General features: G+C 42.1%; 1 protein-coding gene across 8 annotated transcripts; it reads right to left on the reverse strand.

Annotated features, from left to right (window-relative positions):
• TSC1 (TSC complex subunit 1) lies at window positions 1–26,575 on the reverse strand. 8 transcript variants are annotated; one of them, XM_084219668.1, is made up of 23 exons: window positions 26,482–26,575; window positions 19,427–19,489; window positions 18,197–18,364; window positions 17,235–17,338; window positions 16,456–16,608; window positions 14,639–14,783; window positions 13,469–13,623; window positions 13,094–13,167; window positions 11,489–11,667; window positions 10,950–11,059; window positions 10,602–10,725; window positions 10,121–10,236; window positions 9,820–9,892; window positions 8,405–8,503; window positions 7,746–8,313; window positions 7,483–7,526; window positions 6,790–6,956; window positions 5,731–5,913; window positions 5,274–5,384; window positions 4,653–4,775; window positions 3,508–3,695; window positions 3,240–3,401; window positions 1–2,984 (listed from the first exon to the last, which is right to left on the reverse strand). In XM_084219668.1, the coding sequence occupies exons 3-23, from the start codon at window positions 18,300–18,302 to the stop codon at window positions 2,504–2,506; spliced, it is 3,465 nt and encodes a 1,154-aa protein (XP_084075794.1). In that variant the 5' UTR covers window positions 18,303–18,364; window positions 19,427–19,489; window positions 26,482–26,575; the 3' UTR covers window positions 1–2,503. The 8 variants fall into 8 exon arrangements, with proteins under 8 accessions (XP_084075794.1, XP_084075792.1, XP_084075798.1 ...); XM_084219666.1 differs by having other exon boundaries at window positions 18,197–18,367; XM_084219672.1 differs by having other exon boundaries at window positions 1–2,981; window positions 10,121–10,233; window positions 18,197–18,372.
• Window positions 26,576–26,729: the final 154 nt, after the last annotated feature.

Raw genomic sequence — 26,729 nt, forward strand, 5'->3', positions numbered from 1 at the left:
AACAATACATTTTATTTGTTCACAGTTAAACACAAGCAACTGCCTTGACATTTTAGAACATTCTAATAAGGACAGCAAAACCTCCTTTTGGTTTAAGTTCTCTTTAGCTTACGATTGTACCATTTCCTCGTATTTCATATTTATGGCATTTAATGTGGATTGTTTAACATGCTTACAAAGAGCGAGGCAGGGAACAGATTAACTTGACAAAGACAGCAATTTTAGATTTAACTAAAAGCAGTCAGTTAAAAAAATCTGTTTCCACTTCACTGATGGGACCCCTTCAAACAAACTGCAAGTTAACTACATACAGCAGATCCATGATTTTTAGACTTAGGAAAGAAAATTGCAAAATTTGTTCCTCCATAATCTTTGTGGTCCATAAACAAACCTAAAGTGGTTTCCATTACTATCCTGGTGCTAAAATCCTGTTTAAAAGAAGAAAAAAAGCCACCTTACCAAAGAGCTTGCGTTGCTGCCAGGGCATTTCTGTGACTGACACAAAACCTGCCTCTCCTGGGAACGCCAGACCCGGGCTCGGCAGAGCAGGATGGGAAGGAGCTCCTCCAACATTCCCAGCTGAGCTGGCCCATCAGGCCCTTTGTGTGCAAACCGTTCACTGCCCAGGCTGGGATCCAGTAGGAGAGGGGCAGAGAAGCTCCACATCTCACCGAAACACGCGCTACCACGTTTGCTACCACTACGTCTGAGAAAGCCTAAAGACAAAACCAGGCTGCCACTTACAACCAACTCTCTACTCTCTACTCCATGCAGAGTCAGCTTTGACACAACCACTGAAGTTCACCTCTACTCTCAGAGTTTGGACTGACCAACTGAAAGGACACGGAGAATAATTTAAGACAGGCAGAAATGTATTCAGACCTTGGAGTTACGGAGGAGGCGGGAATGGGAGGACGAGTCCTGTCAGCAATGAGCTGAGCTGCCCTGACAGCATCCTTCCCACCTGGGCTAAGAAGGGATTTGAACTACAAATGCAAGTGTGCTTGGACTTGATTTCTATGTGAGGTGGTTCTTAAACAGCAGCTGCCACCCACAGATGTTTAGGAGAAGAGGCCACGGGTGATGCAGGGGAACTGTGAAGCTGGAACCGTCTGAGTACACCTGGACCCAGCCACGTGGGAAACTTAGAACAAGCACTGCCTTCCTAACAGCAGGCCCTGTTCTGTCATGAAGGAGATTGAGTCTGACCACTGACAAGCCCTGATCCCACAATCCTCCTTCACAAAAGGCTCAAAATTGACTTAAAACATGATTAACACCGAAAGGCTTCATGCCAGGATTCTGATTTTAGTGTGAGCAGGATTCCTCCTCAGCCTTGTCACCTAAAGGAAGTAGGATGAGGGTGAAAAGGAGAGACCTAGAGCCAAATTGACACTGCTGAACTCAAAAGTGTGCTGCAATCTGAGTAGGAGGGCACCCAAAGGAAACCATGCTCTGCAAGGCAAGCCTGAAAAGGTACTGCCAGGAAGAATGAACCCAATTTCTTGGACTCAAAACATGGTGGTCTTGTTCAGATCAGGAACAAATGAAGAAGGGTGAAGCAGCCCATTTCCCTGATTAGAGAAGCAAATCCTCCTCTGCAGATCTTCATAAGCTTGGAATTCTACCTCCATCTTCTGCATCCTCTCCCTACTTAAGTAAAGCTTCCTCTTCTCTCTTCTCCCACCCCAACTGCTTTCCCATACAAACCAGGGTGAGGTCAATCAGGCAAACACTTCAAACACCAAGAAGATCTGAAGCTGGTGTTTTAACAAGTCTTCAGCATTTACGGTCTCTTCCGCATTACAAGCTACAGTTCCTTTTTGTCTGTTCAAATATAACTTCCCAGGAAATGTTAAGGACAATATAAACAATGATCATGAATTAGGGTGAATGAATCATTTTGCAGAGGTACAATGTTCTTTAAACTTTTGGGTATTCAATCAGACTCCAACTTAATGAAGGCTGGGCTCTGAGGGATGTGGGACAGTGCACAGGGAAAAATAGAGAATGCACTGGAAATCCTAGTGCTGCTTCTTTCCAGGATGAAAGGAACCGAAGTCACCTGGACAGGCAGCACAACCAACTGCTCTAAATGGGAAGTTTGCAAAGAAATACAAAGCATTCAGAGTAAACTCACAAATGTTAATTTGGCCTCATATTGCACTCAAGTTCATAAACGCAGCCACTCAACTGGGGACAGGGAGAAAGGGAAAAAAATACTTGCAAATGCTAACAGTTGTCCCTTCAAATTAGTACACGCTGCTAAGGATTGAATTTGAGAAAGAAGCAGGAGTTAGGCTGGGCATTTTCAATTCCAGACCCAAAAATCCACTTTGCATTCATTCAGCAGCCTCCTTCCGTTCCTGGCCATCGATCCTGCTCCGCTGCATGAGCCACTGCTCAGACCAAAGAAACATAAAAGCTTTTAGTTAAACTTGCACTCACGCCTCCTGTTCTATGCCAAGAATATGAAAATAACACTGATTGACTATCCTCCTCTTTAACTGTGGTCATGATGAGTTTCATTGTAGTCCATGATATGAAGCTGTCCAACACTGCTTTCCTGGAGCTTAGGCGAGAGGTTTTCAGGGCTTGGAGGAGCCTTTGACTCCATGCTTGGATCTTTACATAGTTCAGTCTTTAGGGCATCAGACAGCCTGTTGAGGCTGACCCCCTCCTCATCACACTGGCTCTCACTCTTGTTGCGAAATAATTCTCGTGCCTTCATTCCAAGGAAGCTCTTGGAGCTGGGGAGTGAACCTACAGTCAGTGGGACAGTAGTGGAGGGCTCCAGCAACATGGATGTCTCCCAGCGACTGCTCAGCCTCTGGTTCTGGGGTTTTTCTGGGGTGGAGAGCTCACTGCTGCTGCCCCCCTTACTGCTACTGCTGCCTCGGGTGCTGGGAGGTTTGGTCTCTCCATTTCTACCCACTGTTTCTTCACTGTGTCCTGCTGTATCTTCATTACCACAATCCAGCCTGCTTGGGGAAGAGAGAGGACAGTGTCAAGGAAATCACAGTAATTAAACAGTGGAGAGGGAAATGCTGGCCAGGGCAGATTACTTGGATTACATTCCCTTTCTGCCTCTGGGTATGTATTTCAACAGGTTTCCTTTCACACTTCTGGGGCAAAGCAGGAGAGACAGAGGGTAACCAGATGTGTCACACACTCAGCTTTGCAACATCCACTGTTTTTAAGTCCAAAACTGACATAATCCCACATGGGTCCATCCTCACCTTTCTTCTGCTGCTTCGGCTGCTTCTGTTTTATCATCTTCAAGTTTCTTCAGTAGACTGCTCTTCTCCAGCCGCCCAAACAGGTCCAAGATCTCCAGCTCAAATGCCTGGGTGATTTTTTTCTGAGCCTTGTACCTGCTTTCTACTGCCTGCAGCTGACCCCTGAGCAAAGAGAGAAACCAGAATGTACAAAATCTCCAGATTCTGCCTCAGCTGTGACAGTGCACCTGTCAAAGCACAGCTAAAATGTTACAGAGGAAGCCCCTACCTTGCTTGGATTTTAACATCTTCCAGGTATTTCTTTTGCTCGAGGAAGAGGTGGTCCTTTTTTGCAAGCTGAGATTCCAGTTCAGCTATCCTTTTCTGGGAAGCATCGAGCCTTTGGCTTTGCTGCTGAACACACAACTTTGCTTTCTCCAGTTCTTTCCGAAAAGCAGCGTGCAACATTTCAACCTCCTTGAAGCAAACAACACAATGGTAAAGTCTAATTTGATCCTGTGTTATTTTTATTGGTGTTTAGACATGTTTCTGATGTTATAAATAGGCACATTTTAAAGCAAGCCAGAATAAAAGCAGCATTTCTAAAAACAGATATAGAAAACCAGCTCTGCTGAAGATGTACACTATTAAAATAACTACACATCACTGGAATTTATTAGCACATTAATGTTCCTCATGAAAACCTCTTTTCATCAAAGCACTCTTGCCAGTTCTGCACTGGATTAGAGTAGACAAACTCTATTTTAAATCCATTTTTCCAATAAGACCTTCATTAAATACCAGTAGAAGACTTTTTTTCAGTGTACTATTCACCTTCTTTAATTACGTGCTCTCACGCAGGAACAGTTATATTGTTGTGTAATTTACTTGCTTCTAATTAAAAAAAGGTTTCTTTGAAGTCAGGAAGTAAAACCATATGAACCACAAAAGTTTCAGTGAAGTTACTGTTAACTTTTAATAGGAAAATGACTGAGTGGGAAGGCTGAGATGCTCATTTTGAAGTAACACCTCATGAAAACCTATAAAATCCTTGTTAAGATCTTTTCACAAATTCTGGCACTACTACCCTGCATTATTTTACCAACAATCTGCTGTCAGTTACATTTGAGCACAGTAAAGACTTGGCTTTTGGAGAAGAAATTGCTAGAATTTACATCAGTTGGCTAAAACAGACCCCAGGTGTACCCCAAGAATCTCTTCTTAACTTTCAGAAGGGGCCCTGAAGATATTCCTCAAACCCACAGGGCACAAAACATCTGAACAGAAGATCAAACATACAATCAAATCCCTGAAAATCAATTTCAGAACAAAGAGTCTGTTAAGTTACAAAGCCTTTCCTTCTGAACTCAGGGCTGGGAACTGCTGGATGATGACCTCAAGGCAAGTCTCCCCAAAAGTCCTCTGCACTGGTACCTTTGTAGTGTCTGTGTGCTTGTGCTGCAGCTGCTCCAGGTACAGCTCATTGACCTCCCCAAGAACCAGCAGCTGCCTGTTCAAGAACTCCATCTGCTGTTGCACCGATTCACTGTTAGAAAGCTGGGAAGGCAAATGGGACAGAATCCAACATTGGGATGAACCAGTTCAGGAGAGTCACAGCTGACAGGCACTCTGTTCACAGGGTATTTTTATGAAGAAGGGAAACAAAGGCTAAAATCCAATGCTTCATAGGTAGTTAAGTGCTGAATTGTTTTTATAAAGAACTTTTCATTTCCATTCAATTTAAGACATAAACAGTATCTCTCAGTTGTCAAGATTTAGCAGAGTTTTAATACAAATTCATAATGTTCAATCTGCAAATCCCTGCTGTGGAAAAAGCCAAATTAAGAAGTTTCAGAAGCCCTTTAACTGAGTTTAGAGTTTCTTCACCAAAATATATTTTTCTCTGTTGTTTTTGTGCAATTAGTATCAAACTCTATGGAGCTTAGCAAAGGCTTCTTTCAGATCAAAAGAAAGAAAAAGCACCTGATGAAAACTCCCAGATAAAAAATAACCAGAAAAACACAAAGGAATCCTGGGAACACTGACTTTTCTTACCTTTTGAGAAACTTGGCTAAGCAGCAATTCAGTATGACACACCTTGTTGTTTGCCTTCTTTAACTCTAACCTCAGATCTGCTATCATGTTCCTGCAGTCTTCCAGCTTGGTCTGTTCAAGTGACAAAAAAAAATTACTCAAGGTTCTGAAACTTCACGAAGGACAGCAAGGGCACAGGAGACTGTAAATCCCAGCACTGGAAATCAAGTTATACTGACCCCTCCAAACCAGCTAAGAACCTGCCTTTTCCTATTTCCAAGCTGAAGACAGGACAAAATGTAACTATAAAAGGACAACATTAAGTTAAGCACTTTCAATTATGCACTGTCTTATTCTGAATCAAGACAATATCTCTAATAAAAATGTGCAGCTTTCTCTCAGGTACTTCATGCCTTGTTACAAAGAAGGTTATTTTTAAAACCATTAAGTAGACAACAAATTTGTTGTTGCTTCATACCTGCAATTCCTGGCTCTGGTTGTAGAATTCCTCCCGGTCGTGCTGCAGCTGTCGGATCTGGCTGTGAAGCTGAGCCACAATATTATCATGTTCCTCCTGAAACTGGTGGTACCTTGCCTGTTCTTTCTGCAGACTCAGTTTCAAGGCCTGGATCTCCTTTTCCTGCAGTTTCAGCTGATCTTTCTGTTAAGAATCCCACATGAGACATTAGACAAAACACCTGCTTAGCAGCTAGGACATCTATGCTCAGCCAAGCAAAGCTGTCATTGACAGCACGCAGGAAAACCCTTTTCCACACACACATTTTATACAGAGCATGTTCTCAAGGCTGTGGGGGCTCGGCTTGGTTTTGGCTGAAAAGAAGATGAAATGGTGGTAAGGGTGGACAATCTGAAAACTCACAGCCACATTCAAAGCACGAATGAGCAATAGTCTATTTTTCCATTGCCTTTCATGCTTTCAACAGGGACTTGGGCCTCACTGCTGAGGCAACAGTCCATCTTCCAAAACCTACTTGGAAGTTTATTTTTGGCTCTTGTAGTTAATTATCAGAAGGTGAAACTGTTGATGGAATTAGTTATAACATGAAAATATATTATGAAACACACCTAAATCTGTACTGAGACATCCTTCAGTGCATTTATATCTTCAAATTCTATCACAGTGAAAACCTCTGGAAAACAACACTTGAGTTTCCAGAGCTTTTGCTATTAGGCCTCATCTGAGGTGCAAAAGAACAATGTGCAGCAAGGTGTTTAGCCAGGCATTGAACATCTACTCCTCTAACAGGTAAGCTTTTAGCATAACCCAAAGGCAAGTGCTGGCAGGGGTCAAGCAGGAGGGATTCAGGTGCCTGCAGTCAACTACAAACTAGTGACATCAGTAACAACAGCACACAGAACTCATGCAAGAGTCACTACACAAACACCGACTTCAATAAAGAGACAAATGAGGCTTCTTTGTTAATTGAGTGGTACCAACAGACACCAGCCAGGCCAATTAACACTTCTAGCAGCACCAGTGTGTCTCAGCCACTGGTGGAGCTGTGTCCCTGCTCACCATGGCAGCATTGTGCTCCTCCAGGGCCGTGGCTTTGATGACTTTGCGCAGGAGCCGGCGGTTGCGCAGCGCGTGCTGCTGCCTCTTGAAGCGCTCGTACAGCAGCTGGTTGTGCAACAGAAGCAGCTGGTTCCTCAGGGTGTGAATCTCATCTGAGGGGGGAGAACCTGCAGAGAGACACAGAAGAGGTTACTGAGCTGCACTCTCTGCTTTATTTGATCTCCAACATAAAAATCATAAACATTTTTCCCAAAGCAATGAATATATGCCTCAAATGGATTGCTCCTTTGATTAAGAAAAAAAAAGCCAAGCCACCATCACCACAAAAACCTCAGAGCACATAACTAAGTCACAGACACATAAATAAGCAAGAAAAACCATTAGTTTTAGATTGAAGGAGCAGTGAGAAGGTGCAAGGATCTGTAAGATGACCAGCAGCGCTCTGAAGCTTAGCAAGGCTGAAATGGTCAAAAGCAAGAAGTATCTAGAATTTTGCACTTTTCAAAGATGAAAAAAGCAGCTCATCCCTCTGGAACACAGCTATTTGCTAAGCAGATAAACCATGACTTAGTGGAGGGCATCATCTTTCTGCAGCATTAGTTAAAAACCCACAAGCAAAAAGTATGCAGGTCATTGTTTAAGCAAGTCTAATAATAGAAGAACAGATTGCCAAAACATGAGAAATTTCCTCACCTCCAAAGTGAGTCCAGTCAGCAGATTTGCTTGGCAGAGACAATCTGAAAAAAGAAAATGCATCATTAACAGCTAAGTTTCAGTAAAAAAAAGAAATGTTCACCTCAAAAGAGCTTTTAGCCTGGTAAAAGTACAATTAAGGTCAGTTGGTATAAAAAGATTAGGGAAGAACTGTGCAGCTGCTTTTTTGGCACAACTTAAAATTAAGCCAGCACAAAAAAGAGTAACAATAAAGTCTGCAAGTAAGATTTTCAGTCACCTACTTGTTCAGCTCCTTAGTATGTGCATCTGCTCCTTGCTGAATCAGCCTGTCCAGCACTTCCACAGGAGAAGTCGAGGACATACAGTCTTCATCCTGGGTTCCCTTGGCTTTCTTTAGCAGCTCCTCAGTCTTCTTGCCAACAAAGAGGTAGGCAGTCTTTGGTAATGCAACCTCAAAGAGGTGCTCATAGAGGGGAGGCTGCCCACTCCCAAACACCACTCTCCTTTGTGCTGGTACTTTACAAGGGCTGGGAGTGAGAATACTCAGCTCCCCAGAGGTTCCATCCCTGTTCCCAGCAGGGCTTTCCCCAGGGCCTCCACAGGGCTTGTCTATGGGAGTAAACGTTTGTTTGGGTGTTTCCCGTGCACCCTCAGGCCCAGGCTTGTCCAGAGATGTTAAAGGCTCAGAGGTCTGACTGTGTCCCTGAACACTGGAGGCTGCTGAGTGGGTCTTCTTCTGAGAGCCTGACAGACTTTCGTTTGTGCGGTAAAACGGGGAGTCAAATCCTCCTCTAGGCACCATGTGTTCAGCATCGGTGGTGATCTCGGAGATCTCTTTAGATATTGCATCTGAGGAGAGGGGAGCACCATGATGCATCTGGTATTTCAACAGGACAAGCATTTCCTTAGCTAAGATGTAGGTAAGGAGGGCAGACATTACCTTCCTCTCTGTCCTTCTCAGCGCTATCTTCAAACGACAACCCACCTAGAAACTCTGGAAGATCACTTAAGGTTACTGAACTTTTACTACTGGGTATGTCTGAAAAAAAAAAACCAGAAAACAAAAAGTCAGTTGTACAGGTGCTGTTTTCTCCAGCCTTAACACAGCATAAAACAAAAGTCTTACTGCTGCAAGGTCCTCAGAATAAAAGCTTGTCCCTCTTTTAGATACTTCCTCAGAGGAGGAAGGTATCTGACTCCTGTTCCATTCCACATAGAAAACAGTTCAGAGGTCAGTCACAGGGCAGTCCTGATCCCAAAATGTAATTCTGTACACTTAATGTTTGCTACTGCACAACCTCTGCAAGGAAGGATGTGCTGTTTGCAATTTAACCCATTAAATAAATAAAATAAGGTGGCTCGTGTGCACTGTGACTGCTCCGCTTCCACATTAGCTTTAGCTTCTGAGCTGGCTCCACAAGGACACAGTACCTGACTGAAAAAAGGAAGTTTAGCAATCTGATGCAATACAAACTTGCCAATTTGTGGTTACTGATCAAAACTGAAACAGCAGATGTGGGATACACACTACAGGATAGAAATCTCATGCTCAGCTCAGTCACAGATCAGGAACTCACTGAAAAACTTTGCTTGTTCATAACTTTGCTTGTTCATTCATAAATTCAGAATATTCAGATTCCAGTGGTACTACACAACTATGCCACAGAAAACCAGCTTAAAATTTCACTATCACCTCTACTTTGAAGATGGTTAAGATTCACAGCACAGAAGTCTCAAATACAGTTCCAAAATCCCTTCTGTCTGTCACAGAGGTAGATGACAGAGAATAGAAACTGGAATCTACATTTATCTATTAAAAGTGGAGTTCCTCAACATACTGATTTCAGCATTCCGTGGTACTTTAAAATAGGTTCAAGTCCAGCAATATAATTGGAGATAAAAAACAAAGTTTTTCCAGAGGCCTTTAAGAGGGAGCATCATATCTATCTTTAAGTGCAGCCTCACAGTTTGATCCAGACATGTGACAGATAACTTGCTGAAGCACAATTTAATATACAACTTGCTGCTTCTAATAATAATGCTCAAAAAATCAGCTTTTATAAAAATAAATATCCATTTTCAGCCTTCAGTTTATATTTGCATTTTTAAATATGCAGGAGAGCAAGGTAAAAAAATCTCAAGCTATTTCTGAACATGAATGGTTAAACTGAAATCAGAAGCATCACAAGAAGGTTTTAAGTTGAATCACAGGTTAAAACAGGATCCTAGAACTACAAGGAACTCAGGGGAAAAAAGAACCTGTGGAAAAATGTCTGGGAATTGGAACAAGTGTCAATAAAAATTGGAGTTGTTTACAATAGGTTGTAGTAATGGGGAGAGGAAAATGGAGTTTACCCAATGATTTATCGCTGTTTATGACATTTTGCTGTCGGTGCAGTAAAGGCCTCCCAGAATCTGGTTTGTCCTCCTGGAAAACAAAAGAAACCCAGAACTCATTAATTGCCTTAGATTTCATTGGCAACTGTGCAGCTGGAAGTGGCAATAGTTGTCTACATTTAGAAGAGTTTTTGCAGTGAAATGCAAAATTTTTTTATAAACCACCTACTCTGATTTTTCTTTCTCAGTTAAGGTCACTGCATTATGGCAAGTCAATGAAAAAAAACCAGATTAGTTCAGCAGAAGAATTTTGTAATACCTTTTTAGGAGGTGTGGCAGCAGCTGAAGGGAGTGAAACATGCACAAAGTCATCTGAAGTGCAGGGTGGAGGAGGAGATGTGGCTGGTGTTCCCAAAGGTGTTCCTTTCCCCCCTGCTGAAAAGGAGCACAAGTTCTCTCAGCAGGCTCCCCCTTCCTCCTTTCAGCTGAACATTGTATGTGAAGAATTGTACATTTAAACACCTCATAGCATTTACTTCTTAAATCTCTTTCAACTGTTCATCAACACAAAAGTGCAGTTTCCCAAAGGTTGTTCCAGATTTTGGCACTGAATTCACAAATTCCCTATCAGTTTGCATCAGCCCTGCTCTAGGTGGGGTACTCAGTTCATTGGAGTAATAACTCCAGCCTATCAACTGGCATGATGTGGCATTCCCACTTAAAAACTGCCAGTAAAATTTACAGCCAGAATTTCCAGTAAAACAAACCTTGGAGGCCTAATTCCAAAATGCAGCACGTACCAGATGTGCCAAAAGCTTTGCTGTAGGGTTGTGATGCAGACTGGGATGACTCTGATGGGACAATGCCGGGGGACGTCGGCGGCGTGGTCATACCACACACTGCAGAAGGGCTCCAGATGGTGACCTGTGCAGAGTGAAACACAGCAGGGCTCAGAAAAGGAGCATGTGAAGCACCTGCATCCAGGTCTTCACACAGGAAATCAGTTAAACTCAGGAAATTCAATTAAATGTGAAACAAACACCATCTTCTGAAGAATTCACTGCACAGCTCAAAACCATGGATTTTTAAGACTGGCACAAGAAACTATGAAAGTTTGAAAATTTGCTGGGCTTCATCTTCTGCTTTACCTGCTGTGGCTCAGTTGACAGCCTCGTGGACTGTGGGCTCAGAATCTGAGGTAGCTGCCCTGGCATTTGTGATAGTGTTAATCGAGGAGTGGAATATGGGGTAGAAGTCCCTGAAAGTTAAATAAAAGAGAAAATCAAAACTCCAAAGCATCCATCAAATACAAACCCATGATTCTTCTGGCTAGGACTTAAAGGCATTTAATCAAAGCATTTCAAATCTATTCAATATACACATTTGTAGCTAGGGACTTTTTCTCCAGTCCAAGAAAATATCTATTGAGTACATTATACTACAGCTGTTTGTTGTTGTTGTTGTTTTGGGGTAGGGAGGACAGGGGATGAAGAGACAATGTTGAGAACACTCTGTATGTCTGCATATAGAAAATATATCTATGCATTTATTTTTTTAATGATAGTTTCTTTTCTGGTGCCTAAGAATTAGACTTTAAGTGGGATAAATTAGTGAGATAGGTTTTTTTGCTTTAGGGTCAGTTCTTCTCCAGCAATTGGATATTGATTAGCCATCAGGCAAGTCTTACCATAGCTGCTCTGTGTGTCAATGTAAGAGCTGGCACTGGGGTCAGTTTGATGATGTTTTGAGCTTGTGCAGAGTTTCCGAGACACAGAGTAATAACCATCTTCATAGGAGGCTTCTGCAGGGTCCAGGGAGATTTTGGCACATTCTATCACAACATCATGAGTTTCTAGCCTTTTCCACCTGCAGACAGTTTTTGGATCCAAAAGAGTAAGTTAGTCAATTATTGTTAAAAACAAGAGTTCCTGGAGATAGGAGGAATTGGCTTGTAGGGTGGCTCATTTGTTCCAGGCAGCTTTGCATGCTCCCAGCCAAACTGGAACAAGGCACCAGACAGAAATTGCAACCAGATGACTTGTGAGAGGGGGTCTCAAAGAGGAGACAAACAGCTTTGACACAGAGATCCATAAAGGTCTGCCATGGAGCACTCTGGAAAGGAGGAACAGCATACGAAGACTTGGTTGATCCTGAGCTTCAGCAGCTGTAGAAATCAGCTCAACTACACTCAGATGTTGGTAGTCAAAATTTAGACATGCCAGCAGTGAGGGAATCTGTATTATTTAAGCAAACACTGTCTGCAATGCCACTTTCAGATCTGTGCTTTTCCTCCCAAGTTTGGGGAATGTTTTTTACTATTACTACCTCCTTCATTCTGAGAACTACTTCTCACTAAATTAAACAGCCAGATTAGATCTGCCCAATATTCCAGGGGATGGAAGTTCACTGTAAAGAAGAGAAAGCCCAGAAGACTGTCTATGAAAGGCTGGGTTGCTTTAGAAAGTAAAATACTCTCTGTCCAAAATACCAAAAGAGAAGGCTTCCACTGGAAGGTTTGTGCCAATTGTGCTCCTGAGTGGTGCCACCCTCCCCCCTGCAAAATTGAGCATTGTGACATTCAATGGGTTCCCAGTTAGGAGTGATTTCCTAGTGGCTCTGAAAAGCAGGGCAAGAGCACTACTGTGCAGCAACAAGAGTCAAATTCTCCTCTTCAGTGGCTGGGCCTGTGGAGACAAGAGAAAAGCAGCAAGTGGTGCTGCTGCAGGCAAATGAGCCTATTGCTAAAGAAAACTAATACAGCTGATAATGTTAACACATACCTGTTAAAAGAACTGATCTGTTAAATGAACCAATATCTAGGTACCAAAACAAGACACACTGAAGCCATTTTAAACACTTAAATCCCATCAAATACTTCAAGAAACCCAAGGAATATGACCCAAACCTTCAGCCAATGAAGCAACTCTGGCAGTTTCACTTTATTCATTATAGGCAAACTGTTTTAAATCTTTATGAGGATGTTTGATCATTAAACCATAAAAATAAGATAAAGTAAAGTAGAAGACAGATGCCAGCCCAGACACAAAATGAATTTAGAACCCCAACATTATTGTTAATGACCTTTCACAACAGTTTCTGCTTATTCATCCAGCTGAAAGCTGGGATGAGGAAAGTCTGCATGTTTACCTGGTGCACCTACAAATCTGGGTGGCAAAACACCCCCACACAAACTAATGCTGACAGAAAAGGTTTTGCTGCAACCTTCTGAAATAACCCCACAGAAAGCTGCTCAATTTGAGCCTTTCCTAATAGCAGAGAGAACATATAATACCTTCGTGGGTCCAGTTCATGGTCCTTGGATCCAGTCACTAACTCTGGATGAATACGCACATGTTCCATCATTGGCTGCAAGGAAGAAGGAGGACTTGTTATCAGTGCAGCACCTTTGGATTGCACTAAACCACACAAAGCTGATGAGCAAACTACTGATCCCACTAGTTCAGAAAGTTACATTTAACAGATAAGGTTAATACACATCACCACAGCTTCAAGAGTTGATCCCAACTGAGCTTTCAGTCAAATTGCTCGTTTTTATACTGTTTTGTCGAACCGCCCTCAGCTGAATTGACAAATTAATTGTATTAAATTGGAATATATAGCTATAAATCTCTTGCCTCAGATAATACAGAGATGAGCAGCATTTTACCTTGACTACTTCTTCAAAGGTCTCCAGGTTTTCCTTCATACTGTAGTGAGAGCGCAGAAAGGAGACAAAATTGCAAGGATACATTCCATAAAGACGATGAAAGAGAGAATAAACGCTGGCATGAAGATGAACAAGATAAATCTCTGCCACATGACCTGGAAAAAGTAGTTAGAATATTTTTCATTACATTGGAGAAAAGAACAAAAGTTCTAAGAATGCAAACAAAGTACTTTGAAATGTTAACTGGAACAAGTCTTCTGAGGTACAAATAGTCCCTATTGAAACTGTGAAGTCTTCTCAAAAAACAAGCAACACTTAGTCATCAGCTCATAGCAAACCCAGGAATTAAGATAAGGACCATTAATTCCAACCAGTGTGCTGTCATTCTCAAAGCACAGCTTTGTTTTTATTCAAGTTAAAACCTGAAACTCCTCTAGATAGTGAGCCAGAGTATGACTGACTGATTAAAAAAGGAAACTAAGGTTTGTTTCATTTTAAAAGGTAAAAACTAAAAGCTTGTAGCCACCAAAATCAATCATGACAGACAAATCTTAGTATTCACCTCAGAAGTTCCAATCCTACTTGCAATGCAGAATGGCTCTCTAAATAGCAGTTCTATGTGCTTAACACAGCATTTGTTCATTCAGCCATGAGCCACACTCACAGATACTGCTGGTGTTAGACATCAGACCCCTTACAACAAATTCAGCAAAGCCAGGGCTCTGAGAAAACCAGTTTTATCAACCTTCATGACTACTGATAGTTGCACATTAAATTAAACTCTCATATATGCTGCTTCTTCCCTCCCTCCCATTTATATCTGGGAATATCAGATTCCCCAAAATCTACCTGAAACATCAGCATTTTCCCTTCTCTCTCCATTAAGATCAATATCTGCTTTTCACTGTCATAAGGGCAGTACTTTGATTCAGTGAAATTTCATGCAGTAGCAGCACCACATGGAAGATTCTAAGAGACTTCTAAATTCTGAGCAAAGAACTCCCCCATGCTCTCAAAGAACAGAACAGCTTGTGGGCTTAACACATCATTTTCTGCGTTTAAATAATCTCAGACCACTAAGAGTCTCACAAAAGAATGTGCTCACCAACTGCACACGAGTCACAAGGATACTGCAGACCACAACTGCATGCAACAAAGTTGAAATCTCACCTGGATTCTGCAAGCACCAGGCTGAGAGACGCCCAAAGATACCAAAGAAATCATGAAGGTACTGTTTGCCAGACTGAGGAATCATTGGCAACATGGTTATTAGCACTAGGACACCTGTGGTGAGTACTACTACATCTGTGTCAGTCTGCAAGAAGGGAAAAAACCTGCATTAGTTAAATGTGTTGAACTTAATTTTTTCCAAGGATGAAGTGAACATTGAATCATCATCATGGAAAAAGTTCTCTATTGAAACAGACCCTCTGAAACCTACCAGAATTTAATGATCCAAGATTATTGAGTTTTTCATAAAGAACAACTTGAAGAAAAAATAGATTTGGGATTCTTGCTCCTACTCTGCTGCTTTTCTGTAGAAACACTTGGCTTAGTTAAAAAGAGAACATCACCACAGTTCCACAGCTGAGTAAAAACAATTACTGGTATGTGAAGTATCTTATGTGCCACCTTCCTTCCTTCCCACAGCTAAACACGCACAGCACTCAGAAGCTCAGAAACTGCAGATCTGATCAGGGTGTTCAAGGGTCTTGGCCAGTTACCAACACAGGGGTCAAAAGCTCTTCTACTAAACCTGGCTGCTGGAAATTTCCCCAGCAGTAATTCCAACAATGACCAGAACACCTTGGCTTGTGCCACAAGAAAGGGATGTGGCAGTACAAACCTTTGGCTGGATGAAAACAGGAAGAGAGAATCAGATTTTAGGAAAGGACACAGAAAATTATCAAACTCCTTGCTTCCTCTGTTTAATGCACAATTTCCTTGTTAGCTCCTCTGCTTTTGTCAGCACAGGTTGCACAGAGCACTGGTCAGGCTGTGGGCAGGTGCTGCTGAGCTCTCTGGGTACCTCCCAGGAGCCACTCAGGCTGATGGGACAGTCACTTCTTAGGGATTTATCCTCCTCTATGTGTCTACAGCCTCTACTCTCCCTCAGCCACACAAAACCTATCAGAGCACATTACCTGTCCATCCCCACCCTCTGTCCACATCCCCAGAACTTCCACATCTCTGTCCTATTCAGCTTTCTGACACACTTCATTCCTCCCTCAGTCACACTGCAAAGGACAACAAATCTTGTCAGGCATGTCAGGAGTTCCAGTAACAGCAGCTGGAGCTGCTCCTTTGGCAGTTACAAATTTGTGGTGGTTTTGTTTTGAAGAGTGCTGGCACTTGATTGCATCATGCATTTAAATGTGACTTCATGACTAATGTGGATTCTTCACTATCATAATAAATTCCATTACTGCCAATGCATTCTAGGTCTCAAAGCACTTTTCATTCTTTATTCACTGGTACAGTGCTGTACAGTATTATACCTGATCAATCTGCAGATGAGGGAAGAAACCCACAAAGCCTGGGGGAACAGCTACCTCCTTGTAATCCAGCATGTCAGTAGCTAAGAAGGGAAAGTCTGCTAATTCCAAGGTAATTTCACCTGGGAATAGTCCATTGCATGCATGGCCCATCTACACTGCAAGTAGAGGACATACAAATTCAAATTGCACCAGTGGGAAGTTACTCTATTTCTCATTAGGTTAATATCCAAGATATCCACCAACTTTACCAAGGGCCCTCTTGTCTTTAACCTATTTTGGAAAAGTTTTAATAAACATTCCTAACTCACAGTGATCACAGTGACAGTGGCTTTTAGAAACAAGATTGTCAGCAATAACAGCATCAGCACAGAGTATTCAGCTGATATTAAAAGCACTGTGGCTTGGCTAAATGACATCAAAACAAGAATCAAATGCCTTGCATCTGTATGCAAGTTTACATCAGGTGTTTTATAGACAGCCCTGACTTACCTTGAGACATTTAAGTAATGAAAGCAGGAGAGGTGCTTGAGAAAGTTTGTGTTTCCAAGATGGTTGTCGTCTTATCACATGTCCCAGCAGAGAGAGGGTGGGTAAACGAGTAGCAGCTTTGCCCATATAATCATTAATTTTGTCCAGTAGATGCTGACAAAGGATTTTGCAGAGAGTGGCAGAAAAAGAAAGGTATTTATATTTAACTGCTCTATACCCTTTTTTACCACTCTACGTTCAGCAGTTTGTCAATATGGAAATTATGGGCATTTCACAAATAAAAAAGATCCCAGAGGAATTAAACTCTGCAATAACTTTGAGACTACTGATAGACAAATGCAAACTACACAGGCCAGAAGCAGTCCCTACACTTTGAAATGTTTATAAGTAAATAATAAAAAAAAATTAAATCTGAGCAGCAGCCAATTTGTAGTGCCATTTCCAATCTATTTAAAATCCTTACTTGCTCTCAAAATACCCAATTTGTTTTAGTCTAACACATCCTGCACCAGGAGCACTGTAAAGAGACAACATTAATCCTCCAAACCCTTTCCTTTATAGAGGTTCTTTGCTTAACTGGGTCAGTTTAAACAACTCTGTAAGAAACAGAGACCTCTGAAGTTTTTTTTAAAGCTTAAACTACTCTTACTACAGAGATACTACATCTCTACAGCAAGGTAATTCTACACCAGAGTGGAACCCCTAGAGTTTTAATGGATGCTATTTAAAGGCTGCTTCAATACCAGGCTAAAATCTGCCATAACAAGATTTTTTTTTACCTTGTCATGAGGCTCTTGCAGAGTGGACAGAATATGCAGTGCCTGCTGAGAATTGGTTTCCAAGTAATAGTCCACCAGGTTGTTGACAAGCATAGGCCCACGGTCTGTCAGTTTGGGGACAGCAAGGAAAAAAGCCAAAAACATTCTCAATACACTAAAAATTGAGCACTTGCTACAAGGACATTGCAGAACTTTTAAGCCACTATTACACAATTTCTAACATAATGCTTGGTTTTTAGCAGACCTTTGGGAAAATGAGACCTCTCAACGACATTTCCTGGTTCCAAACCATTCAAGTGAATGCATTCGGCTCAGGGAAAGGAACCAGGTTTTTTAACAACCAACAATTCCTGTCTAACCATAAAACCCCACAGGTAGCTGAGCTGCAAAGGGGCTTTACCCAGTGAAGTGCTCAGGAGTGACTTGATGTTCTTTCCCTCCAGCAGATAAAGGAGAGCAAGTTCAGGGACAAGGACACTGGCAGTGCTCTCATGCTCTGAAAAGGCTCTGTCAGCACAAGTGATGCCTCAACAGCAGCAATCACTTTTCACAAAGTCTCAGTCTGTTGTTTTGTTTAGGAGTAGGATTTTTTTTTCTTTTTTACTAACAAAATCCCACTGGTTCCCATAATGTGGGTGACACCTGATTCCTTCTAGATACATTTGACAAAGAAAGTTTCATCAGCTCACACTTGAGGCTCTGCCTCAGGAAAAGCCAGTCATTTTGTAATAGTGTTTTAACAATTATGTAACAGACCTTCCAGGAGCCATGCCATTAAAGCAAAATGGACTGAAGAGAAGCCTCAATCCTTAAAGCAATTTCAAACCCAAATATCAAGAGTTGCTTTCAAGCTGCATTTGCAAAGACAGCATTTGATAGGGAAAAAAAAAAATCCCACATCATTCTACCTTTATTGATGTGAAAACAAAACCCTTTCCAAAACTACACAAAAGGATACATACCACAAATGAGATTATCTTTGAATGCAGCTGTTATATCTTCCAGGACACCCAGAATTGGAGAATCCAGCATTGAGAGGAGCTCACCAACATTTCCTTGCTGTGCCATGATGCACGTACTGACATGAATGTGGAGGTTAAAACTTCAGGAAGTTCTTCATTGGTGTATTTCTACTAGACTAGGAGAGAAGAAACAGCAGATGAGTGAACTTTTCCCTTTCCATATAAAATCTCTCATCTCTCCTATTTCTTTTCCACACAAGTGCCCATTTTAACACTGAGAGGATTGTGAGGGTTTCCACACCTGCAATAAAAGCTGTAAGAGTTTCCAAAAAGCCAATGAGTCATGAGCAGGGTTTTCTTCATGTTTTTCACAGAGATATTAATCTGTTTTGCAGAAGACCTCAGTATCTACACAGACTGAGCATTCTCATACCATATTTTTTTAATCTGCTCTCCAGGTCAGTAAACTGAAGCTAAAGTTTTGAATAAAATGCAAAAAGCTGCCTGGAATCCCTCCACTCCTGAGTTCTTACAGCAACTCCACCTGAAAACCACCTTTCCAGTTCTTTGCATAAGACTAAAATCTGGAGAAAATACACACCTCCAGATCCTTCTCCACTCCTGTGACCAGGTCAGGAATTCATTGCCCTGGGCTCTGCATTGTTGCACTCTGAGAGATTTGGGCTTTAAGACTTTGCAACGTGGCCAGGCTGCAGCTGTTGGGAAACTCAAGCAGGGCTGCTGCAGCTGCTGCTCCTGGGCAGCCTGAGCAGCACAACACACTTTGACTTCACTCATGTGATTTGTGATCACAAACTCTGCAGTGCAAAAACTACAGAAAGTAGTTAAATGCAGAAAGTATTAAATGCAACAGTGTGCAGGTAACAACTGGTCAGCTGCACAGTGCTAGGAGCAAATCTAACCATGTCAGGCTTTTAAAATGGCTTCTTCCCATCTATCAGCACCAGAGGGGTTCAGGTGTCACGCTGACCTATCCTACCACCAAATGAATCGTTTTTATTTCATCCAGAAGAATCCTATACCAAACCTTTTCCTAGTGGAAGAACAAATCTGGCTTTAGATCCCACCTCATATTACCAGCAAGAGTTTCTTCTTCCCTCCCACTCCAAGCTAGAATACATTTTTCACTTCCCCCATGGAAGGCAAGACTGACACATACCAAGTTTACACAGAAAATTGTTTTTTTAACTGCAGTTGTGTTTACAGCACCTGTTCTGTGGATGAGCTGAGCTTCTGTCTGCAATGCTGTCAGCCACACACCTTTCATGATCACTAATAAAGAAAAAACAGAGAGAGGTTAAGAAAAGGCACAATTTATTTCTTCTTTATCACACCAGGTATATGTTCAGAACATCACTAAGTTTTTTACACAGAACAGAAGAGTTGTGCACCCCCTGCCTGAGAAGTCAGCCCTCAGTCTGAAAAACACCAAATGGTGCTGCAGTTGCCCTTTCCAGAACTGTCCACAGGTTAAGCTGTGCAATTACCTCAAACTACATGGTTTTCACAAGACCATGGTTTTGTACTGTGACCCTTCAAAAGCTGCTAAAGTTTTATTTATGGCAGGTAGAATCTTACACAGAAAGGATTCTTCTCTATTCTGAACATACAGTAATTAATTTAAGTCTTTAAATTCTATTCAAAACATTTTTCGGCATTAGCCAAGGACTACAGATCACTGCTCTGTTTTAAATGATAATGCTGTAATTACCTATATACATATTACTTTCTTGAATATTTAAACATAAATATTCAAACAAAGTCACTGGACAGCAGGAGTTAACATGTTCACCAGTAAACTTTGTCATTTGCAACATATCACTCTGCAGCTGCAGAACTGCCCAAGGTCACTTTTCTTAGTGCCACCAGACATCAGCTTACTCAACCTGGCACTGATTGCAAATTCAAAGGTGATAATATGGCACCATACTCCCAAATGGCATTTCAGTAGCAACAAACTGGCTGGGGCATTGCTGTCATCACCACTGCAGAACATAAAACCCCTCACCCTCAGTTTTCAATGATCATAACTGAATAATCCAAATGAAACATGTACAAGCAGCCAGCAGAGTCTGATCACTGAAATGTTTAGATTAGACTAGATTCCTTTCTAGTCTAATGCTGGCCAAATGCTAAACCTGCATTAAGACTGGCTGGTAGTGTGAGCAAGACTTGGATAATAATAGAATAGAGACTTGGGGTGAGGGAAGTTGCCTTTTACTGAAAGCAGAATGGATCTATGCTTTTCACAAAATCAGAGCTGGCATTTGTTGTGGTTTAGGATTTTGGTTTGGGTTTTTTTGTTGGTTTTTCCCCCCTACATTGTGCGGACTCCAAAGCTTCCACTCCTTCCTCAAAGCACTTGCTGTTTAGAAGACAAACAATGCTCAGAGAATGACACCATCATTTCAAAAGGTTTAAAGCCACACATCCATGCAACCTAAGAAGTCAGCCTTCCACTCTGCTAATCATTTTGAGGAATCAACTGCTTTTTCCACTTCTAGTAATCATTATAATATTACATTGACTCAATGACTGCATTTGCAATATTGTATGGAGAGCAGCTCACTCCAAGGAAACTATTCCTTCATTTCTGAGAACACATCTTTCAAACAGGCCTAGCTGTCCCTCAATTTCTATCAGGATACAATCTCAGCTATGGTCAAGCAACAGATTAACCAGCTTCCTAAACAACATGATTAGTTCTTTACAGTATTGTTAACAAAAGAGATGTATGGCCACATCCCCAGAGCAACTGCAAACAAAATCTGTTTTAAGAATTAAAGCAGCAAAAACACAAGTCTCTGCTTTTTTACCCCATAAAAACCTTGTCAACTCTCTTCTCTTTGATTCTCATCCCATACCAGTGAAAAGAATGATATATTTCTTACTGTCCTTGAGCAATACCATTATATTGGACAGGATCTTTGTCACACCAGTTAAAACCTCAACAGCAGTTTCACAGATTCTGATATTGCCAGAGGAAAACCTGCAGCCTGGTGAAATCATAAACCACACTTTGGATGGGTTCTGGAAGTCAGGCTCAACAACACCTCTGCAGACAGATGGGGAAAACCCCTGTTAAATGTTGAGTAGGTAAGAGGATTTCAAATTTTGTGCCAGCACAAACCTGCCATCAGATAAGGGCGAGGCTGATAAGGGAGCTCAGCGCTGATAAGGCCACGTAGGTAACGGATCATTTCCCAAGCTCCCTGACTAAAACAGATGGCTGGAGTGACCTTGTGCCAATAAATCCAGCAGCATTTATTTCAACTTTTCGATCATGTATTGGAGTTCTTTAAAGTAGAGCAGTCTCCACTCAAGAAGTATTCAAAATATTAATAAAAGTATTTCAAATCACATCTGAAAATAGGGCAATGTTCCACACAGGTACCTCATGAGGTGAAAGTTTATCTGATGTTACACCAAACCAGTCAATGTTGTCACCCCACTGTACACAAATGGCCACAACTTTAAAAAAGCAAATCACAGCTTTCTCAAGGTAAAGCCATTTGTCATTTTAAACTCTAAGTAAGACTGAGATGCTCCAAATCCGTGCCCAACACAAATGAACAAGCCAGGAAATTCCAGCAATAGTCTTAAATCATGTCACACTTTTTTCAGGCACAGGCAGCTGAGTAAGTAGTTTACAGGCAACAGGCTTTTAGTCAGAAAAGGCCCTGTTCTGGCAGATGAAGTTCAGTTCCGTGGTGTCAGTGTGATTTATCACAGTCCCACCAGGAATTTGTGATGCGATTTTCAAATCTTGCAGATAAGCACGGGCCAGGTTAAGGAGCTCCCATCACCTTGTGAAACAGCCACAGACTGTCAGGGTATTTTGTATCTGGAATTGATACTTGTGCGGTGAACAGGACATCCCTGACACCTTTACAGTATCACATCACCAGCATGGCTTTCTGCTCAAATACACAGTTACAAGATGAGACTCCCTAATGCTTCCATCCCCAGATACTGCAATCATTCCCTCATCAGAAGAATTTCCACATCCCTGCAGCCATTCTTGCAACTAACAGGATTAAAACAAGTAAGTTTTCCATGTGATCAAGTAAGTTTTCCATGTGATTTGAGTCACTGACTCTTAACTAACTTTTAAAACTAGTTTTATACAAAAGACCCAAAGTACTTGGTTAGTAAAGGATAGAAAAAAGTCTGTTTAAACACCTTTTAAAAATGCAGCATTTTAGTCTCACTGGAAAATATCACACCCACAGCATTTCTTATTTTCAAGAGCCTTCTTTAAGATATACTTAGTAAAAAGTATTAAAGTACCAACACAGCTTTGGAGCCATCTTACAGAAGGAAAAGGAGAAGCCAACAAGCCAAGAACCAAGTCTAATTTTTTTTTCAGTAGCTAATTTAACAACACAAAACAATTTAAGCTACAAACTTGAGACAAAGGGAGAGACTGTAGAAATATTAATTGGAAAAGGCTAAACAGAGAAAGAGCCAGCAGAGTATTCCCAAAGATTATGACTTCTGTAAGTATTTCTGTCAAGAGAAGATGTTCTTCTGTTCAGTGTATTTTTATCCCAAGCCAAATGAAAAAGCAGCTGGTAGTGCCAGTTATGCTGCTCGCAGAGGTGGGGAGGAGGGGGACACACCACAAACACACCCTCAGCCTTTGCTGCACCAACACCCAAATTCAGACACCAGGAGCACCTATTCTGGGGGAGGGGGATCAGCAGCAGCATTTTATCTCTCCTCATTAAGCAGCAGTTAAATTTAGAGTGTGCCAGTAAATGGTTATTGTCCCCTCTGCCCCTAGAGGAAAGGGGATTTCAACACCACAGGACCAGAAGCTCCAGATTTACACTTTTCCATCTGATTTCTATTGCAGGTAGGGTCAGGTCACATCCCCAGGTACTGCTTTGGCAAAAGCCATGAACGAGGGCAGAATGATTTTACAGCAATTGTGCTCAGAGAAAAATTCAGATTGACAACACAGCAGCCCTTTTCACTCACATCTTTGAAATGTTGGTCATGAAAGGATTAAGCCTAACCCCCTCCCTTTCACCACACAAAAAACTGAAGCCCATTTTATGCTTCCTAACCATGCCCAATCTTACATTTCCCTCACAGTTAAACTGAACATTGCTATTATACAAGTGACATAAGCAATGAATGAAAAGTTCCAGTAGGGAGAAAAACCACTGGTGGCATAGGAAAGCAAGCAGCTGATAATTCCCTTTTTCACCACCCAGAAATAATAACTCTAAACACTCTAAACCTCATTACAAATTGGCAATACAATCATTATTCATCTTTAAAGAATGAAGGTGTCTGGCTTTAGTAAATATTTTCCTGGTTATATTAATATCTGATGCTAGATTCCATAACTAAATTAGATCATTATTTATAGTTATAACTTGATATTATACACATTCTCCTCTACTTTGTTACAGGTGCTTAACTGACATGGGAACAGGAATATCACAAAAAACCCAGCAAGCCCAAACAAAGAGAGAAAATCATATTCAGCAATATTTAAGATTCTTTGGGCTCTATGCTGTGCTAATACACTACTGCTAATTGCTACTCATCACATTTCTGTCAGAGGAAAATTGTTTAAAAACAATCCATGTCATAAAAAGCCCAAACATGGAAGGGCTGTCACTTCACCCTCTGGCAGAAGCCAGGCTAACCAGCCATGAAAGGGAGTCAGGGAATTATTGCAATTCCTCACTCACAACTGCATATATTAATAGCAAATAAATAAATAAGAACAAGCCCTGGCTTTCCAGAACAATTTAATTAACACTACACACAGAAAGTCAGTCCAACTATGGAATCTTTTAAACTACAAACAGGTGATCAGAGAGCTCTAAACTTGGCACTAACACAAGGACTGAGACTCCTAAATCTCTGCAGCATTTTTTTTTTTTGCCTCCAAAAGGAACCTTTTAAAATATTCACAGTTAGGCAGCAATTCAGTAAACCTTGAAACCACTGCAACTTATCTAATGTACTCATCAAGACATTTTAACTGCTCCAAGAATTAAACCCAGCATTACACAGAACAATAGCAGATGATGTGTAACTGTAAAGTAAAAAGAAAACATGAATAATGCCCAGGAAAGTGACAGCAATTCACGACTGCAAGAACTTTACTCTGGGTCTTAATGTGCTACTCAAAGAAAGGAAACATCATTACTTGTCCTCATTATGCTTATTAAACTACATGAACATATAATACCAGACACTAAGCTGTAACCTTCTTAAAATACACACCTGTCTACAACTTGCCACAAAATCTGGTGCCCTCCCCTGCTTCCACCACTGCAAAATGCTCTCATTATTTTATTTGCTTATTATTGAAGAATCCCAGATTCTTCAATAATTCTGGTTTGGGTTGGAAAGGACCTTAAAGCTCATCCATCCTGCCTTGGGCAGGGACACCTTCCATTATCCCAATTTGCTCCAAGCCCCATCCAAACTGGCCTTGGGTACTTCCAGGGATCCAGGGGCAGCCACAGCTTCTCTGGACACCCTGTGCCAGGGCCTGCTCAGCCTCAAAGGGAAGGATTTCTTCCTAATAAATGAAAAGGCATCTATTCCAAAGATATATTTGTGTGTGTTTGCACCCTGCATGTGTTCCAGGCCACTCAGTTTGCACAGAGGCTGAATCACATCCCCAGCTCCTGTCAGGGCTGACAAGAAGGTGCCTGGCAGTTGGAAGAATTTCAGGAATCAGGACAAGTCAACATCCCAGCAGTCCAGCTGCAAATAGAGCCAGCATTCATTTGAAACTACAAATAGTTACTGAAGACAAATATTTGTCCAAACACCAAAACATCTGCAGTTGGCCAGTGTATCTCACTTGGGAATCCATTAATAATGCCACTTTTTAGTCACCATAAAGGTAACAAAGAGTTAAGGTGTCAGGATTAAACACAGACAGAGATAAAATCATTTTAATTAAAGCTTATCTCACGACTTATTAGATATTCTGACTATATTTTCATGGTGTAAGTCCCTGCAATCCCCCACAAATGCAGTCCTGGGTGAACTGGGCTGCTAAAAAGCCAGAACAAATGAACAAACCAAAGCAAAGGAAAAAGGGTTTTTCACTGAGTAAAAAGATTTTAAGCCCCTGATTTTATTTTAAACTTCAATGGGGCATAACTGTTTCTGATAAGCACAGTAGCTGATTGCTGCTCAGCAAAGACAACAGCAGGCAGATGGATTCTCAAGGTTTGCACTGATTATTAGAACTTCCAGAGTTTTCAAAGATTTACTTTCTAGTTGTTCATACATGTAAATTGAAGAGGGATTTTTTTCACCTAATGGGATTACTTCAGCAGTGCTATGATTCTGACAGATTTCTAAGAACTATCCCCAGAAGTTAATGTCAGGAACCTGCAGGATCAGACCATACAAAGAATGAAAACCTGTATTAGCACCCACTGGAAGGTTCTCTGGAAACAGCAGCTCTGGGAAGAGTTCTCCACACAAACCTGATCCTGGTTTCTGGGTCATTTCCAGGGGTTTTGAATCATACATTCCTTTAAGGCACATTCTTCCTTTCACTCATTGCCGTGTAAGAGATTCATTAAAAAAACCCCAACCCTGAAGAGAAGGAGAGAAGCTCTGCCTAAACTGATAAAACAATGACAAAGCCTGCATCCATAGCAAACAAAGGGTAAAAACTTCAGAACTGCAGCCTTCCAAGTTCTTTGTGATAACAGGAAGCAAAATGTTTTATTGTAGAAGTAAACAACATCCTGACTTCACATTACCTACCCAGGAGCAAGGAAATGAGAAAAGCCTTCCTCACCGAGGGGACAGACTTTAACAACTGCTTTATTTAAAGCCCAACCCCGGACAAGAGAACCTCCTCAGCAAGTAACCAAGGCAGGGAAAACCTGGAAATCGCTACTCAGCCTTTGCAACGTGGGTGCTGAGCCTTTTTCAATAAAAAGCACAGAATTAAAAGGGAGCTTTGGCTGGTGGGGGGACGCTGCAGGGGGGGGGGGGGGGGGGGGAGGGGCAGCACCCCGGAGCAAGTTTGTCTGGAAGGAAGGAAAGGGGACAGAGGGAGGCAGGAAAGGGGACGCAGGGGGAACATCACACCCCCCCGCCTTCCCCATCCCCCGACCCCTTCCCTTTCTCCTGCCGCCTCCTCCCCCAGCCCTTTCTCCCTGCTTCACCGCTCGTCTCTCTGCTCTGCCTCCTCCTCTCCGTCCCCGCGGCCGTTCCCGGTGTCGCCGCGGCGGTGGCGGCGGAGGGCGGCCCGGCACACTCACCTCGCCCTCTCCTCCCCTCAGCTGTTTACCACTCCGGGCTCCTCCGGCCCACAGGGCGCCGCCATCTTGGCCCTGCCTCCCCCTCCCATCACAGCGTTTCGCCCCTCGGATCCCTCCGCCGCACAACCTAGTTCCGCCTCACCGCCTCGCTCTCCGCTGCCTGCCCGGCTTCTCTCCCGGTCCTTTCCGGCTCCGCTCGCCCCTCCCGCCTCACGGAACGTTTCCGCCGCGGGGGATGAGCGGGGGAC

Source organism: Fringilla coelebs (genome assembly GCF_963513975.1).
Source record: "Fringilla coelebs genome assembly, chromosome: 21".
Taxonomy (NCBI): domain Eukaryota; kingdom Metazoa; phylum Chordata; class Aves; order Passeriformes; family Fringillidae; genus Fringilla; species Fringilla coelebs.